At 43.0% G+C, this 19,166-nt stretch overlaps 2 protein-coding genes across 4 annotated transcripts in view; both read right to left on the reverse strand.

The window, feature by feature from the left end:
• The window catches only part of LOC122941684 (oocyte zinc finger protein XlCOF19-like), an 88,110-nt gene that overhangs the window by 60,140 nt on the left and 8,804 nt on the right, over positions 1-19,166 (reverse strand). The window lies entirely within an intron of this gene.
• On the reverse strand, positions 8,146-11,553 carry LOC122941692. 3 transcript variants are annotated; one of them, XR_006390480.1, is made up of 3 exons: positions 11,412-11,553; positions 9,787-9,949; positions 8,146-8,879 (listed from the first exon to the last, which is right to left on the reverse strand). XR_006390480.1 is itself a non-coding variant. In XM_044299117.1 (2 exons), the coding sequence occupies exons 1-2, from the start codon at positions 9,792-9,794 to the stop codon at positions 8,204-8,206; spliced, it is 684 nt and encodes a 227-aa protein (XP_044155052.1). In that variant the 5' UTR covers positions 9,795-9,942; the 3' UTR covers positions 8,146-8,203. The 3 variants fall into 3 exon arrangements, 1 of the variants encoding a protein (XP_044155052.1); XR_006390479.1 differs by lacking the exon at positions 9,787-9,949; XM_044299117.1 differs by lacking the exon at positions 11,412-11,553 and having other exon boundaries at positions 9,787-9,942.

The following is a 19,166-nucleotide window of genomic DNA, read 5'->3' on the forward strand; positions in this document are numbered from 1 at the left end:
AACCAAAAGGCATAACCAAATTCTCAAAATGGCCCTCAGGGATATTGAAGGCCGTCTTCCATTCATCTCCTTCTCTGACCCTGACCAGGTTGTATGCCCCTCTTAGATCCAACTTGGAAAAAACTTTAGCCCCAACAGTCTGGTTAAACAGGTCCGGGATCAGAGGAAGCGGATAAGGGTCACGAATTGTGATACTGTTCAGCTCCCTGAAATCCAGACATGGTCTTAAAGAACCATCTTTTTTCTTAACAAAGAAAAAAACAGCGGCAACAGGTGACTTCGAGGGTCGTATGTGTCCCTTTCTCAGACTCTCAGAGATATTAGCACGCATAGCGACCCTTTCAGGTTGGGAGAGATTGTATAAGCGAGATTTAGGCAGCTTGGCGCCTGGGGTGAGAATAATAGGGCAATCGTACTCCCTGTGTGGGGGCAAGTCCTGAACACCACTCTCAGAGAAGACATCCGAAAATTCAGAGAGAAAAGATGGTACAGTCTTAGTAGAAACCTCTGAAACAGATGTCGTGAGGCAATTCTCTCTGCAAAAGTCACTCCAACCATTTATTTGCCTTGCTTGCCAATCAATGGTGGGGTTATGTTTAGTGAGCCAGGGTAGCCCCAACACTAGAGGAGTAGGCAAACCGCTAAGGACGAAACATGACACATCCTCAACATGAGCATCACTCACAATCAAACGGATATTGTGAACTATGCCCTTTAACGATTTCTGAAAAAGTGGAGCGGAATCAATAGCAAAAACAGGTATATCCTTTCCCAAAGTGCATACCTGGAAACCATGAGTTATAGCAAATTGATTATCAATGAGATTGACAGCTGCTCCACTATCTACAAAAATCTCACAAAAAATGTTCTTGCTCTCTAGCGCCACCCTGGCAGGTAGGACAAAACGGGAACTACAAGCAAACGGAAAACCTTCGATTTCCGCATCAACCCTGCCAATGGTAACAGATGGAACATTTTTAAAGGATTTTTTTCTTTTTGTTTCTTTATTACTCTCAAAAAACTGCCTGAATCTCCTAGAGAGACAAACATTTGCCAAATGATTTATACCTTCACAACAAAAACAAACCTTGCCATGAGGGCTGAATCTTCTATTGTCAGAGGCAATCAAACCCAGCTGCATGGGCTCCTGCTCAGGTTCGCCCTCCTGCCCATATCATGTGACTTTATATAGTAATAACTTTGGAACACTATTACTTAGCCAAGCCATTCTGAGAGTGTTTTCTTGTGACACATTTTACTTCATGATAGGAATAAATTTGAATCAATATATTTCACCTTTATTTATGAAAAAAGTCATAATTTTTACCCAATTTCTATTTCTCTGCTTTTAAAATAGAAAGTCATACCTTATGGAAATGTTAAGTAATAACTATTTTATATGTCTACTTTATACCAAAAGGAGAGAAACAGAACTGGATCGCACATCCACATGCTATGCTTTGATCTAATTAAACTCGCTTCTCAGCACAATATTTAGTGTACAGCCCTCTATACTGCATGCTATACACGAGGCATTAGTGTACATCTTGATCAAAAGGCATAAGCCCACTCACCGCGTCAAGGTTGCCTCTTTGAGTGGGTCCTACTCTAAACTGAGCGCGGCACTGCGCGGTGACAACACAGCACTGCCCCAGCACGTAGCGGGACCCAGGAGTCAAACAGCAACCCTGCTTTCTAACAGTGCGCTGAGAAGCGAGTTTAATTAGATCAAAGTATAGCATGTGAATGTGCGATCCAGTTCTGTTTTTCTCCTTTTGGTATAGGTCTACTTTATGTTGCCCTCATTTTGAAAATGTCATTTAGTTTTTTTAAATGCTAGATGGATTAGAATATTAGAAGCAATTCTTAAAATTTTTAAGAAAATTTCCAAAATCCACTTTTTAAGGACCGAATCAGTTATAAAGTTTGTGGGGCTTACATAATAGAAACCACCCATAAATGACCTCATTTTAGAAACTACACCCCAAGTTATTGAAAACTGATTTTACAAACTTTGTTAACCCTTTAGGTGTTCCACAAGTAGGAAAGGAAAATGGAGATGAAATTTCTAAATTTCACTTTTTTGGCAGATTTTCCATTTTCATTCATTTTTTCTCTGTAACACATCAAGGGTTAACAGCCAAACGAAACTCAACATCTATTACCCTGATTCTGCAGTTTACAGAAACACCCCATATGGGATCGTAAACCGTTGTATGGGCACACGGCCGGGACGCAAAAGAAAAGGAGCGCCGCATGGTTTTGGAAGGCAGATTTGTTGGAGTGGTTTTTTGACAATGTCCCATTTGAAGATCCCCCTGATGCACCCTACAGTGGAAACTCCCAAAAAGTTACCCCATTTTGGAAACTACAGAATAAGGTGACAGTTTTATTGATATTTTGGGGTACATATGATTTTTCATTGCTCTATATTATGTTTTTTGTGAGGTAAGGTAACCATAAAATGGCTGTTTTGGCATCGTTTTTATTTTTAGTTTTTTACCATGTCCATCTGACAGGTTAGATCATGTGCTATTTTTATAGAGCAGGTTGCTATGGACGTGACCATATTTAATATGTCAACTTTTTTTGTTTGTTTGATTCAGTTTTACATTAATAAAGCAATTTCGGAACAAGATATGTTTTTGTGTCTCCATATTCTGAACGTCATATTTTTTATTTTGCTACCAATCGTCATTTTTATCGGTACCATTTATTGGTACATATCATTTTTATTGGTACATATCATTTTTTAACCATTCAATATTACACTATGTGACAAGGTGACCCCCAAAAATTTTTGGGGGCAGTTTTTGTATAGTTTTTCTTACAGAGTTCACCTGTGGGGGTAGGTCATGTGATTTGTTTATAGAGCATGTCGTTATGGACGTGGCAATACCTAATATGTATACTTTTTTCTTATTTAAAAGCATTTTTGAAACAAAAAGATCATATTTTAGTGTCTCCATATTCTCAGAGCCCAAATAAAAAAAAATTGTGTTATGAACAGGCTCATTTTTTCCGGGATGAGATGACGGTATGATTGGTACTATGTTGGGCTGCATGCACCTTTTTGATCGCTTGGTGTTGCACTTTTTGTGGTTAATGTGACAAAAAATTGCCTTTTTTTCCCCTGTTTTAATTTCTAATTTTTTAATGGTATTTATTAGTGTTGGTCGAGCACCAAAGTGCTCGGGTGCTCGAGTAGAACACATCGGGATGCTCGGAAGCTCTACCAAGCACCTGAGCCCAATGGAAGTCGATGGGAGAACCCAAGCATTAAACCAGACACCCCCTGCTCTGAAAAGGGGAAAGTGTCTGGTTCACAGGAAAAGGTCAGAAATGTATGGAAACACCACTGAAATGGTTCGGGAACAGCCTGGGGAGGATGTCTGGATGCATCTTGGACTCCCAGGTGGCTGCTGGGAACGATGTTGTCCGAGTAGTACGCCACTTTTACAGACTGACAATAACACGCACCAAACCAAAGATAAAATTGATTTTAGAGAAAAAATTGTTAGGAAACATTCTTTCCTGTATTTTTACTTGTATATAAAGTGCAAGTGCTGCCAGAAATTGCAAGAAAGAGGCACTCCGATACAACCTATATATCACAGAAAGGAGGGCCTCATTCACATCGTGGTACAATTTTTTAGGTAGTGGGACTCCTACACTCATAAAGCCTATGCACTAAGTGAAAGGGCTGCCAAAAATTACCAGGAACGAAGACCAGCAGTGAAGACAGCTAGGAAACAAAGGTACTGTAATATTTAAAGCAAGTGCCAATACTGGAGGAAGGATTATATATATACCAAGGATTCAAGCCAGCAATTAGGCATCCGGGCCTTCGGATCCAGCCAGCTAGAATAGCTGTGGGGATAGAGCAGCATTGCACTGCAAAGCATTAACTGTATACCCTCCAAGTATCTTGCAAGATGTAAACCGACTGTGCATTTTGTACTGTAAAGGACTGCATTATACACCACTGCAACTGATTGTAAAAAGTTGGACTGTTTCACAAAGTAAAGCAACGTTTGGTTTACCATCTGTGTACTCTATTAATCCTCCTGCAAACCGGTGTGCCACCGTTACAGGCACTGGCGTCACGATCCTTAAAGGGACCTTACCTCAGGCACTCGAAACACCTACAACATCCAGGGCACCTCACACATCATCAGGCCTGGTCCGTATTTACAGAGTGTGCCCCAGAGGAACTAGTGTCTACCTCTCCTTCACTGTCACATTCCTGCCCAGGGTTCCCCTTCTAAAAAGTGAGTAACCCTCGATTGCCCATAACCGTGACCTCACTATCGCTATACCCTACAGGTCTGGCGTGCTGCACATCTAAAACATTAGGGGCAAGGGCCTGCTGCTGAGCTGACCCTCTAAAACAATGGCGAGTGACTGCTGCTGATCTGACCTTCTAAAACATTAGGGGCGAGGGCCTGCTGGTGACCCTCCAAAACATTATGTGTGCGGGCCTGCTGCTGAGCTGACCCTCTAAAACATTAGGAGCGAGGGCAGCCTAATAAGCATGTAAATATGATGGAGGAGGACGAGAAAAGGGAGATTGAACCATATACCCTTTTTAGTGGTGGAAGGGGTGCATGGGAATACAGTGTATTCAATACACCATAAAAGTCACATTTAGAATGACTTTATGTTCAGCCGCTTTCCTCTAGTGGAGTACAGAAGTCAGATGCAATCCAGGCCTTGTTCATTTTTATAGGAGTCAACCGGTCAGTAGTGATGGACGAACATCGGCCGGGACGATTCGCGAACGCGCGAATGCGATCAAATGTTTGCGAACCTCGAGTTCGCGGCGGGCCCCATTCACTTTAATGGCAGGCGAACCTGAAAAACCTTCAGGTCATATTTGCAGCCACCAAATATTTACTAGAAGTGCACAAATAGTCCCATAACATGGACAGTGACATACTAGAGGGGGATCAATGACAAAAATTCCCACCAAAAATATGTATTTTAATCAGTGGCCATTTTTATGCGTCTTAGGCCTCATGCACACGACAGTATTTTTTAATGTCCCGCAAAACATGGTTCCGTTGTTCCGTGGCCATTTTTTCTTCTGTTGTGCTTCCGTGTGTTTATGTTCCCGTCTTTTTTGCGTCCCGTCAGAAAACATGGAATGGTTAAAAAAATGTAATTTTAATATCTCCACCCAGGATACTGGTATAAATGAAGGGCACCTGAGTTTGGTTTTGTGGCCTTTTTTTGTAGTCTTTACAGAGTACAGAGGTTATTTTGGCTGCTTCTCTTTGCTGTATCACCATGTCGGATTCAGAGGAAGAGGTCTTACTGCATTGGCTCGTTTCTCGGCAATGGGGGCCGCGCACTCCTTTGTTGGATGAGGAACCGAGTAGAAGGCGACGATTTTGGGTCCATCCGATTGTTTCACAACGCTACCGGAAAGGACACTTCCATACCCTCTACAAAGATCTGCGGCTGCATCCTGAGAAGTTCTATTCCTTCTGTCGGATGTCAGTGCCTACCTTTGATCGCTTGCTGTCGTCTCTACGTACTGTCCTTACCTTCATGGACACCAATATGAGGCGCAGCATTTCTCCTGAGGAAAGGCTCATCGTCACGTTGAGGTAAGCAATATTGAACATTTAAAGTTTCACCAGTAATGTGCACGTGCTTGTGTCAGGAGTAACATGTGCTAGAAAATGGCTGCTGTGAGACATGTGCTACTGATTTGCTGAAGTAACCTTTCTTTGCCCTTAATGTTTTTTTATTTGGTGGTTTTTGTTTTACCCCTTTAATCCCTGCCACATAAGATTCCATTATTGAAGGCTTTTTATTTTTTTTGTGCAAGTTTTAAACTTGTGTTCAGCTAACGGGCTCCAGACACTCCATGAATCCTCAGCACTCGCCAGTAGTTTGTTTAAAATGTTGTTTTAGTCAGTCAGTCAGCCATGTTACAGCAGGCTGTATCCTGCCTGTCTGAGTGAATAATTTAATATTTTTCGTCAATTTCTGGTGTGCGCGGTTGTTTTTTGTAGTGTCTGAAAGAATTGAGTCACTCTGTCAGGATCTCTATCTGCGTGCACCACCCTATTTGAAGTCTATATACCGGTCTGTACCCTATTTTGTAGGATTGTGCTGCTGCCAACCCCTGAGATTTCTAGCTAACATCCTCATTATGCCTAATGTTCACATATTTTTGAACTTGCACATGACTAGCTGCATTTCAAAGGGGCTAAACATAGTTGATGTAACTTAGTTGTGGTAGTACTGCCCACACCCCTGATTGCTGTTAGTGTTTTGCTCATATACACATTTATTTATTTTTTAAGTTTAATCAACCATGGACATAGGGCAGTGATGGCGAGCCGTTTTCAGACAGAGTTGCGAATGTTCAACCCAGATCCGTACAGTTTAATTCAAAATGTCAACATGGCAATTTAGCATGAATACTGTAGTCCAATATAGTGTAGCGTTATTGCATTTTAGCATTTTGCCCTAAATGCCTGCTTAAATTCAGTGCTGCCTGTCGTTTTCATAGTGTGCCCTGTGCTGATGAATGCTTTGTAAAGTCTAGGGTGTATATTTGTGAACCCTAGACTTTTCAATGGGTGCGGGTGCCCACAGAGAGGGCCTTGAGTGCCGACTCTGGAAACTGTCCCATAGGTTCCCGCTCCACTAGACATAGGGTGTTTACAATCATGTAGTGTATTCAACATTATACTAGAATCATTAATCTGTTGTTCACTTTGATTTGCTGTTTACTGATTATTATCTTATTTTTTTTTCTCAACAGATTCCTTGCCACTGGGAACTCTTTTGCATCACTGCATTTTGAGTTTCTTTTAGGAACCTCGACGATCTCAAGAATTGTACGACACACTTGCCATGTCATCTGGCAGCAACTCCGAGAGATGGTGATGCTGCAGCCCAAGGCGGACGATTGGGTTCGGATTGCTGAGGGCTTCCTAAATTCAGCGCAGTTTCCAAACTGCATCGGGGCAATGGATGGCAAGCACATCCGTGAGAAGAAGCCGCCACACTCAGGGAGCCGTTACCTCATTTATAAACAATATTTTTCGGTAGTGCTGATGGCTGTTGCTGACAGTCATTACCGGTTTATAATGGTTGATATCGGGGCCTATGGAAGCACTGTGGATGCTCGCATCTTTAGTGCTTCTAGAATAGGTGAGCGGCTTCGTGCCAACCAGCTGGCCCTGCCCGAGCCCAGAAGACTGCCCGGATATGCAGGTCCGCTGGCTCCATTTGTCATCGTGGCGGATAAAGGGTTTGCATTGACTCCACATGTTATGCGGCCCTTTCCAAAGCGTGGTTTGGATATCAGGAGGCGTATATTCAACTACCGGTTGACTCGTGCCCGTCTGTATGTTGAGTGCGCTTTCGGGATACTCTCTAGCAAGTGGAGGGTGTTTTTGTCATCCATACAGATGGATCCGGAGAATGCTACCCTGGTGATTAAAGCTTGTGTTGTTCTGCACAACTTCACCAGGATTCACGAGGCTTCCTCTTCTGTTGACCTGGAAGATCTTCCTACGTCTTCAGATTTGGGTTTGGAAAGGAACCTGCATAGACGACCTGGGACTGCAGGCATTGCAGTTCGGCAACTCTATGCAGACTACTTTTACAGCCCAGAGGGGTCCTTGCCATGGCAGAGGGACGCTATTCGTGGCAGTTTTTGAAATCTTCTGGGCTCTTTAGTATTTTTTTATTTTGTAGATAGATTGCTAATAATTATTGTGGTAGTTGAGTGTAGGGACTCGCAAGATAATGAGGACCCTTGACGTGGGCTTGCGGGCTGAAATTTTTTGGACATCACAGATTTTATTCTGCATTTAACTAAATATAAATGATGCTTTTGTCTAAATGTAAATTGACTCAAGCATCTTTATATTTGTAATATCTTGTCCCAAAATTTTTCTAATACCTCATCATCAAAGGACCCCAAAATAAAGGTGTTGTTCATCAAAATAAAGTGTTGCTTTGTGGGCTACTGTGCGTGTGTTTTTTGTTTTTGTTTTTGAATTTTTTTATATAAATGTTTTGTGGAGTGTGCAAAAAAAAAAAAACAGTCAACTAATTTTTGCCCAAACCAAATTTATGATAACTATTGGGCTTAACCATAGCTAATGGAAGGCAATGGTTTGAACATTATGCACCAAGCAAATAAAGGTGAAAAAACTATTATAATAAAATAAATTCACAAATCCAGAAGGTCCTGAGTAAAGGAACCAGCTGGAAAAGAGGACCGTGGCCTTACATGGGCCTGCTGTGGTGACCCAGTTGGCAAACTGCCCAGGTAAAGTGGCTGACCCACATCTTGCATTTGCCCCTGGGGTAGGCCATACTGGGGGTGTGGGGGAAAAGAAGGCCCTTGGGTGGTTTGGGGTGGAAATTGAAAGGGTCCGGGTCTTTGGTGCTGGCCGGCATTCTCTAATTCAATTTTCATCCCATTTAATTTTCCAAGAATGTCGCCATGGTTGGGTATAGCAAACATTTTGAGTACTACTGCTAATGAAGCCAGGCACTCGTGATGCTCGTTCGGAGATACCTGCTTCATTAGAGGCCCTAGTCCCCTTAACATCTTCTCCTTCACACCATCACTCCTCCTCTGGGCAAGAAAATCTATGATGCGTGCGTCAATAACTTCACAACTCTCTTGCCCAGAGGTAGAGGGAGGGACTTGGCGGTGACGTCTGGGCTGGGGGTGAATAATACAGGGTGGACTGGCCAGTGGTAGGGGGGCCTGGGCCAGTGTTGAGTCCTCTGGGTCCTCTGCCGACGTAGGTGCTGGACTGGTTGCTGGGGGGAAAATGGCAGGGGTTTCACTCCCAGCCGTGTCGGATTCTTCTGAGGGATTCAGACTATCCGCAGTACTGTATTTGAAAGAAACAAAAGTAAAAATTCGATCATTTGATTTCAACATTACAAAAGTACATCATTTATATTAGAAAGATTTGAAGGAATCCAGCTCCACTTGTATAAAGATATATATTTATTTTGCTTGCGATAAAATCTCATCCATAAGTTACAAAAAATAGCAGTCTTGTCTACGCGTTTCGGGCTACCAGTGACAAATTTCAGCCCTTCCTCATGACAGGAAAAAATGAGACCTTTTAAAGGGGGAAGTGCACCTGCTTCCACTAATTGTTTCCACAGGCATGTGACCTCCCCCAAGAAAAGGTACCACACCTTCAAAGCTCTTCTCATGAAAAATAAAATAAAAAACACAGAAAAGGGCATTTAACCATACATGTACATAATAAAGATTACTATGCAAAGAAAGAGAAATGAGGAAATGCATATAATATTTATTCTGGGTACACACTAATCATTTTACTAGAAGGCTCAGACTAAAGAAAAAACCTACTACCATATATTCGGATACCTTTCTGAAAGAGTGGGAAGTCATTTTATTAGAGTGTTCTTTGAAATTTAATGAATTTGATCATCACTAATGAAAACCAAGCTCTGGTGGATTTCAGGGATAACATTAAAAAAACGCAAGAAATTTTGTGCGTACGCATCAATAATCCTGAATTTATCAACTTGGATAATAAACCAAAAAATGGAGGATGACCTTAGAAAATTCAAGCAAAGGAAATACAATCGTGACTTGCTTGACTACGAGTCTAACCAGGTGTATACGTGGACAGATTCTAGACAAAATACACCCCGCTCCATTTTGAAAAAGTTGCGCAACAAAAAGAAAAGAAAAAACTCCCAAAGGGTCTCTTTCAGTTCAACGGACCTGGACTCTATTGATTCTGAACAGGATCTTACCTCGTCATTGCCGCAGATCTCACAAAGTCAAGAACCTGCTTCACACAAAGCGGTTTAAAAAAACTGAGGGCGGGTCGAAAACACGGAAAACCGCCGGTATCCAGTGAGATACAAAAAGGACAGGATGAACTTGAAGTAATCAATTTATCCGCCTCAGTGTTATCTGTCAATGATATTAGTATATTGAAACGAGGTTTAACCTTTTCTCCTACTTGTCAATTCGATCTGTATAGGACACTTCTGGATGTTACCAGGCTGGCCCGCACCCTCACTCTCCACCGGCATTTCCAGGTGGGTGGTGATGAGGTTTATGCGGTGGAGGCGGAGGACGCTGACCACCCTGTTGCATCCACAAGGGATCCCGTTCTTTGTGATAATGTAAGCTATAGCAATATAAGATTCATGTCTTTCATGAAATGATGCACGCATGTGAACTACAAGAGTCTAATACAGTCCTGGGAGATCTGGAACTGAATAATAGGTCAGTGCATTTCCATACTAAGAATCAGGATTTTTATCCAATTCAATCCAGATCCCCAGCACTGGATCGATACCAAGAATTAGTGGAACGGGATTTGGTTTTGCTGCATGATCGGATTACTCAGAATCCACCTGTGTGTCACAACGTTACTAAAAAAGGAAAAGAAGGCACTCCAGGATATGAAATCCAGGGTGGACATTATTATAAAACAATCTGACAAAGGGGGTGGGGTGGTTGTACTGGATAGTGGTCTTTATAAGACCCTTATTGAATCCATGCTCAGTGACACCACAGTATATGTCGCTCTCCGAGACAACCCCCTCCCCCTTTTTCAGAAAGAACTGCAGGATATCTTGGATTCTGATTCCTTATTAGTTAAGAAACCTAATTTAGTTCCCAAATCCATCTATGTTAAATGCCCAGTTATTCCAGTATTCCATGCACTTCCCAAAACGCATAAAAATACCTTTCCACCGCCCTTAAAGGGTTTCTACCACTTCAGTTTGACCAAATTAGCTTTCGGACACTAGCGATCTGCTAGTGTCTGATCTCCATAACCATGCAATTCTTAGACCTTTGTGTGGAGCCGTTTCATTAAAAAACTAACTTTTATTCCTATGCAAATGAGCCTCTAGGTGCTATGGGGGCGTCTTTTCAGCACCTAGAGGCTCGGTCTACTCACACAGTATGCCCGCCCATCTCATCTTGAATGCCTGCCTCCATCACAGCCATCGGACGAATTCACGCGCCTGCGCCATTCACTGCGCAGACGTCAATAAATTGATTCATCAGGAACAAAACAAAGGGGGGAGGCGCTATCTCCGCACTGCACGTGTCGTCCCATCATACAGCTCATCAGCGGTGGTGCCTGGTGTTACTCCCCCACAGAAATGAAGGAGACAACCAACACCAGGCATGTACAAACTGTTGCCCACCAGCTGATTCACAACTACAACTCCAAGCAGGACTGGTTAGCTTACAGCTATTCTGGCATGCTTGTAGTTTCAGTTTTAAAAGAGCTGGATGGAGTTCAATAGTACAACACAACTCAACCCATTACTTTTGTGAACACTTTAGCTCACCAAGATCAAAACGTAAGTGTATGCAAAATTTGAAATGTGAATAAAAAATTATAAAAACTTACGGCCTCAAATCCATAACAGGTGTTAAAAACTGCAACTGGGCAGTGTAGATTTAGGGCCGCTTCCTTGAGGTACCCTCCCCACTCCGGCCTTTACTTGACACCTCCCGCCGTATTGGTCCCGGCAACTGGCCCAGCGGGTTTTAGTTTGTTTTACTGTTTAAAAAATGACATAAAAAACAATTGTGAGGAAAAAAAAATTAATTCTGAAAATACTTACAAATAGTATAATTTGAATAAAAAAAAAAAGAGGACAGAGCAATAAATACAAAAAAATGGACAAATTGTTTTTTGTCAAAAAAGCGTGTTTTTCAAACCCCAGAAAATGATGGGTGTATTTCTAGCTTAAATTGCACACTGACTAATCAAGATGTTGTAGATTGCCAAAATTGTGTTTTTTTTTTGGTAACAGAAATATGAAAGATGTATATATTACACTTGAATTTAACACTTGCAGATCTGGAAAATACTGTTTTTTGAAGAAAATGATGGGTGTATTTCTACCTTAAATTGCACACTGACTAATCCAGATGTTGTAGTTTGCCCAAAAAAAATGGTGATTTGCAATGTCCCAAAAGCTCAGATGCAGTGCTGGTGCATTGAACATGCATTAAATGGGCGCCGCCACCACGCACCTAACTAACAGAATTATAAAAGTTATATTTTTTTGGTCAATGGCCTTAGGGCAGTGTAAAACGATTGTGTCCTGCACCCACACAACTATTTCTAGGTAGATCGCTGAGTTAGATTCTCTCCTATTCTCTCCCTGAAATCACAAGTCCAGCAGCATCCTCTCCCTACACTTGTAACAGCAGAGTGACGTGCAGCACTATGTGACTCAAGCTTATATAGAGCCTGGGTCACATGCTGCTCTGGCCAATCACAGCCATGCCATTAGTAGGCATGGCTGTGATGACCTCTTGGGGCAAGTAGTATGACGCTTGTTGATTGGCTGCTGTGCAGCCTTTCAAAAAGCGCCAAGAGGGGGGCGTGGCTTGCTCATGACGGAGTAGGACGCATGGAAGTGTAGCTCTCCCGCCTTCTCCACATAACTGGCTATTCTAACGAATTCACCTGCCTTTTGGAAGTTCTGGATGGGTCGTAAAACAACTAAAGGGCCACAGGAGCCCGCACAACAACCTGAAAGTTCCGGTATCTAGAAGTTCTTCGGCTCGCAGTCGACCGTTACGGGGACGGCAGAGACTCCCAAGGTGGCGACCGGGAGGAGTATCCCAGCGGCTGCTGGAGGCAGGAGCCCGTCATCGTCGGAAAAGGAGCCCAGGAGTCCAGCATCAAATGCTGCGGATGGGGATTGGGATCTTTGTTCGTATTTACAAGCGCTGCCAACTAAAGAGGACTTGGCGCAGTCGGTGCAGAGGCTGGAGCGGACTTACCGTTCTGAGATGGAGACCCTTAAGGGGGAAATTTAAACATCTGGGCACCAGGGTGGAGGCATCGTAGAAGACGCAGAGGCCTTCCACAACCACCTGTTGTCCCATGTGGATAACCTCGAGAACCGCCATCGTAGGAATAACCTACGGATCCGGGGGGTGGCAGAGTAGGTCCCCGTGTCTGAGCTGGAAGCAACGAGTCAAACCTTCTTTGGATCTCTACTGGGGGACTCTGTACCGTTGCCGGTGGAATTAGATCACCTGCACAGAGCCTTGGGCCCTAAATCAAATGATGCATCCAAGCCGAGAGATATAGTGTGCAGGGTGCACTTTTTTCAAGATAAAAGAAGATATTTTGAGAGCGGCCAGACAGGCGAACTTGCTTGAAATTGGGGGGGGTCTGCAGTTCAGATTCTGCCGGACCTTTCCAGGCGCACTCTTCAACTCCGGAGGGCGGTGAGGCCCTTACTTTTGTATAGATGGGGATATCCGTTCCAGCTTCACGCCAGGAAGGATGGCAGATCGGCGGTGTTCAAAGATCCGGAGGACCTCCCCAAGTTCTTAGAGACCTTCTCACTGCCCCATTGCCCCAGAGGGAGAGATGGTCTGAAGTCTCTCCAAGAGCCTCCAAACAGAGGAAGTCACCTTAAATGCGGACTCGCTAGCTTGGGGGGTCGCATAAGTGTTGCAAGGGCCGTTTGCACGGTCGCCGAAGGGAGCACCAGTGGGTGCAGAGTGCAGAATTATTAGCCAAATGAGTATTTTGACCACATCATCCTCTTTATGCATGTTGTCTTACTCCAAGCTGTATAGGCTCGAAAGCCTACTACCAATTAAGCATATTAGGTGATGTGCATCTCTGTAATTAGAAGGGGTGTGGTCTAATGACATCAACACCCTATATCAGGTGTGCATAATTATTAGGCAACTTCCTTTCCTTTGGCAAAATGGGTCAAAAGAAGGACTTGACAGGCTCAGAAAAGTCAAAAATAGTGAGATATCTTGCAGAGGGATGCAGCACTCTTAAAATTGCAAAGCTTCTGAAGCGTGATCATCGAACAATCAAGCGTTTCATTCTAAATAGTCAACAGGGTCACAAGAAGCATGTGGAAAAACCAAGGCGCAAAATAACTGCCCATGAACTGAGAAAAGTCAAGCGTGCAGCTGCCAAGATGCCACTTGCCACCAGTTTGGCCATATTTCAGAGCTGCAACATCACTGGAGTGCCCAAAAGCACAAGGTGTGCAATACTCAGAGACATGGCCAAGGTAAGAAAGGCTGAAAGACGACCACCACTGAACAAGACACACAAGCTGAAACGTCAAGACTGGGCCAAGAAATATCTCAAGACTGATTTTTCTAAGGTTTTATTGACTGATGAAATGAGAGTGAGTCTTGATGGGCCAGATGGATGGGCCCGTGGCTGGATTGGTAAAGGGCAGAGAGCTCCAGTCCGACTCAGACGCCAGCAAGGTGGAGGTGGAGTACTGGTTTGGGCTGGTATCATCAAAGATGAGCTAGTGGGGCCTTTTCGGGTTGAGGATAGAGTCAAGCTCAACTCCCAGTCCTACTACCAGTTTCTGGAAGACACCTTCTTCAAGCAGTGGTACAGGAAGAAGTCTGCATCCTTCAAGAAAAACATGATTTTTATGCAGGACAATGCTCCATCACACGCGTCCAAGTACTCCACAGCGTGGCTGGCAAGAAAGGGTATAAAAGAAGAAAATCTAATGACATGGCCTCCTTGTTCACCTGATCTGAACCCCATTGAGAACCTGTGGTCCATCATCAAATGTGAGAATGTTGAGATGTTATATTGGTTTCACTGGTAAAAATAAATAATTGAAATGGGTATATATTTGTTTTTGGTTAAGTTGCCTAATAATTATGCACAGTAATAGTCACCTGCACACACAGATATCCCCCTAAAATAGCTAAAACTAAAAACAAACTAAAAACTACTTCCAAAAATATTCAGCTTTGATATTAATGAGTTTTTTGGGTTCATTGAGAACATGGTTGTTGTTCAATAATAAAATTAATCCTCAAAAATACAACTTGCCTAATAATTCTGCACTCCCTGTATGGGGGTAAGCTGTGTCCCTTTTTTTGTACCCGGCAAGGGGGTCGTAAGGCCCAAAGGGTTAATTAGTGTACGTCTGTTGCAGGATGTATTTTATATGCTTGCTATCTGAATAGCACATTCTAGAGTTAATTTTACATATTTTATGTGGGGATGGTGGGGAGGGGACTTCTCTGTCAGATAGGGCTTCCTCTTCTCCCTAAGTTCTGTGGGCAGTGGACAGTAGTTATGGTCCGCCGCCTAGTGTTACTTACCTGTAATATTGCTGCCTTGTATTACAAGGACTTATTTTTTTATGTGTCCGTTATGTGTCTTCCCTGCTGTGTCTTGTCTTACTTTGGGTAGTGTTCTTACCCCATAATTCGGGGTTTCCATATTACTTCTTGATTAATATTACACAGCATTATGGCATCCATTAAGGTCTGCTCTTATAATGTGAATGGCCTGAATGAACCGGTTAGGAGGAACCAGGTATTGTACAATATCCACAAACAAAGAGTAGGAATAGCCTTCTTACAAGAGACCCACTTTAAATCAAGTAATGTCCCCACCTGTAGGAATAGTCTAAGAGTTTTTTTGGGCATCCTTCTAGATTCCATCCTCCAGAAATCTTTCCTACCTTCACCGAAGGTCCAGGATCTAAAGATCAGAATCCAACAATTCCTGGGAAATCCTGGTTGCTTGGTCAGAGAAGGCATGAAAATGCTGGGTCGTCTCTCATCCTGCATTCTAGCGGTTGCATGGGCCCAATACCACATGAGACCCCTGAAGGATCTGATCCTGAGAAAATGGAACAGGTCACAGCAAACCCCGGACCAGAGGATATCTCTAACCAGGGAAGTTAAAATATCTTTATAGTGGTGGCTCAGAGACAAGAATCTACAGACAGGAGTCTTCTGGAATCAGGAAGAGCTTTTCTCTTTGACAACGGATGCCAGCTGCTGGGGCACCCTTACAGCCGGAAGTTCATTCCAGGGGACTTGGTCCGAACCTCTGAGGGGGATGTCATCCAATTTCAAGGAACTTCGGGCAATATGGGATGGTCTGAAAGCAACTCAGACCCAGTCAAGAAACCGTCATGTATTGGTCCACGAGGACAACTCCACAGCAGTGGCTTTCATTCTTCATCAGGGAGGAACAAGACATAGTCATCTTCAGAATCTCTCAAGACAGATATTCTCGTGGGCAGAGAAGAATTTAAAATCTCTTGTAGCGGAACACCTAAAGGGCTCCCTCAATCTAAGGGTAGATTTTCTCAGTTGGCAGAGACTAGATCCAGGCGAATTGTCTCTTTCTCAGACAGCCTTTCGGAGGATCCAGGTTCAGTTGGGCAGTCTGAGTCTGGATCTTTTTGCCTCAAAGAAGAACTACAAGGTTCCTCATTACTTCTCCCTCAACCCAAGGGATTTCTGCGTAGCTGTAGATGCCTTCACTCAGGATTGGATGTTGGATCTCGTCTATGCCTTTCTGCCAATACCGATGATTCTGAAGGTACTGAAGAAATTCCAGACCGAGAAATGTACCCTAATCCTGGTGGTCCCCTTTTGGCCCAGAAGGGGATGGTTTGGTCTTCTGAGATACCTCAGCTGGGAGAATCCAATCCTGTTTGCCCCGGCGGAGGACCTCCTAACGCAGGGCCCATTCAACCATCCGAATCCCAGGCTTGTCAAACTATCAGCCTTGTTACTGAACAGTCCATCCTCCTTGGTCTGGGTCTAACTCAGAGGGTGGTGGGTACCCTAATGCTCATCAGGAAGACCAATACCTCTAGGGCACATCTTAAGGTGTGGAAGAAGTTTGCCTCATGGATAGGGGACAGGTTTAACTAGTCCACTCCCAATATCCCTTTCATTCTGGATTTCCTTCAGGATGGGTTGAATATGGTTCTCTCCCCGAACACTCTAATGGTACCGGTGTCTGCCCTGGGTGCCCTCTACAACAGTACATCAAACTATTAAAGTAACACAATCAGTGTGTGGTCCCAATCAAATACAACACCACGATACCACACCACTATTAAGTATTAAACAACGTCTTTATTTAAAGTACATATATTAAAATTGCAATACATAATATAATTAATGAATAAAAATGGATACCAATGTGGCAGTAGGCGGCGAACCAGCAGCAATTCGGTCACATGATCAAACAAAAAGGAGATAAAAAGAATTCATGTACAAGCAAATATGCAATACATTCAATACCTCCCTGAAGCCTCTCAACTCCACTATTTAAGCCGGCAGAATGCACAAACGGCAATTAGATAACATGATCAGACAGGGAGGGGGGTTGTAAAAAAGGAATACGCATAAATACAAATATGTGCACTTCATGTTGTCTTCTGCACCATCTTTAAAGCAAAGTGATAAGTTTCTATATGCTTTTGAATGAGACATTTATTGGTAATTACAGAAATTTCTCAAACATCATTTAGTGCTTTAAATTACTTTTTCTTGCTTTGACTGCATCTTGAAAGCTTTGGATTTTTCCCTGTATGAGTTTTCTGATGATAACCAAGACATTTCCATTTCCCGCGTTCCGAGCATGAAAATGGCTTCTCCCCTGTGTGAATTCTCTGATGTCTAACAAGATGTGATTTATTATTAAAACATTTCTCGCATTCCGAGCATGAAAATGGCTTCTCCCCTGTGTGAGTTTTCTGATGTAGAACAAGTCCGTGCTTCTGCATAAAACATTTCCTACATTCTGAACATGAAAATGGCTTCTCCCCTGTGTGAATTCTCTGATGTTTAACAAGATCTGATTTAGCATTAAAACATTTCTCGCATTCTGAGCATGAAAATGGCTTCTCACCTGTGTGAGTTCTCAGATGTCTAACAAAATTTGATTTCCGTTGAAAACATTTCCCACATTCTGAACATGAAAATTGCTTCTCCTGTCTTTGATGTTTACCCCTTCTGTGTTTTTTGTTTTGCTTAACAATCTGTGATAAATCAGATCGGATACATTGAAAAGAATCAGATGATGGATCTTTGCTGTGAAGGTCTGAGGATACATCTGGGATAATGACGTGCTGTTCATATACATCTTGAGCCATAGTATGTTGTGAAGATATCCTATGTCCCTCTGAGCTCCTGGTGCAGTCATCTGCCAATAATAAATTTGTATTATTTTTAAATAATATAACCTTAAATAATATTAATATGTTATAACATTTCTATCTCAACAATTAAATATAAATTGCAAGGAATGTAGCAAAATTCAATTTTTCACTGACTAAGACAGTGGTTTTCAAAACAGATCCTAATCAAATCTCAGAGCAAGAACCAGTAGATTAGAATGTTAGGTCACTAGGCTGTATTTTTCCACTTTTGTGTTGAAGCCAGCATCTTCAAAGGTTCAGTGTGTCTACCATATTCTTTTCTAGTTAAATACTGAGAATCATAAAATGACCTGTAAGTCAGTGCTATTCGCGGTTGTCCACCTCACATACTCCCACCACTTATAGGAACTTCAGCAAACACCAAAAAAGAGTACCAGTATGGCCATGATATTGTGGCTTTGGAGCAAATGTAAGGCTGGATTAGCACTTTTTTTATACATTTTATTTTTACCCCTTAGCACCTTAGTGAGGGTACTTAGCTGTTTTATGATAGCCAGGTTCCTGCTGTAATGGCCAGGATTGTCATGACATGGCAACCAGTGGTCTATTTTTTTTCTATTCTTTTAAAAAACTGTTAAAAACGACACTTTTCCCAGAACAAAAGCAAGCTCTCATATGACCACATCAACAGAAAAATAAGAAAATAAGCTGTGGCTCTTAAAGGGGTTGTCCCACTTTGCTTTTTTAATCTTATCAGCAGTAGATGTCCTGATAACTTCCTGGTTCTCAGGCAGTTGAGTGAAGGCCACGCCTCCTCATGACTCACCCTGCGTGCTCGTTCATGTGTATGAGGTCATCCACATGGAGCCGTATGTGAGGTCCCGCCCCCCCCCCAGTATAATAAACATTGAGTGCGGCCCCCCCCCCCCCAGTATAATATACATTTAGTGCGCCCCCCCCCCCCAGTATAATATACATTCAGTGCGGCCGCCCCCCCCCCAGTATAATATACATTCAGTGCGGCCACCCCCCCCCCAGTATAATATACATTCAGTGCGGCCACCCCCCCCCCAGTATAATATACATTCAGTGCGGCCACCCCCCCCCCCAGTATAATATACATTCAGTGCGGCCACCCCCCCCAGTATAATATACATTCAGTGCGGCCACCCCCCCCCCAGTATAATATACATTCAGTGCGGACCCCCCCAGTATAATAT

This window comes from Bufo gargarizans, chromosome 6, assembly GCF_014858855.1.
Source record: "Bufo gargarizans isolate SCDJY-AF-19 chromosome 6, ASM1485885v1, whole genome shotgun sequence".
NCBI lineage: Eukaryota > Metazoa > Chordata > Amphibia > Anura > Bufonidae > Bufo > Bufo gargarizans.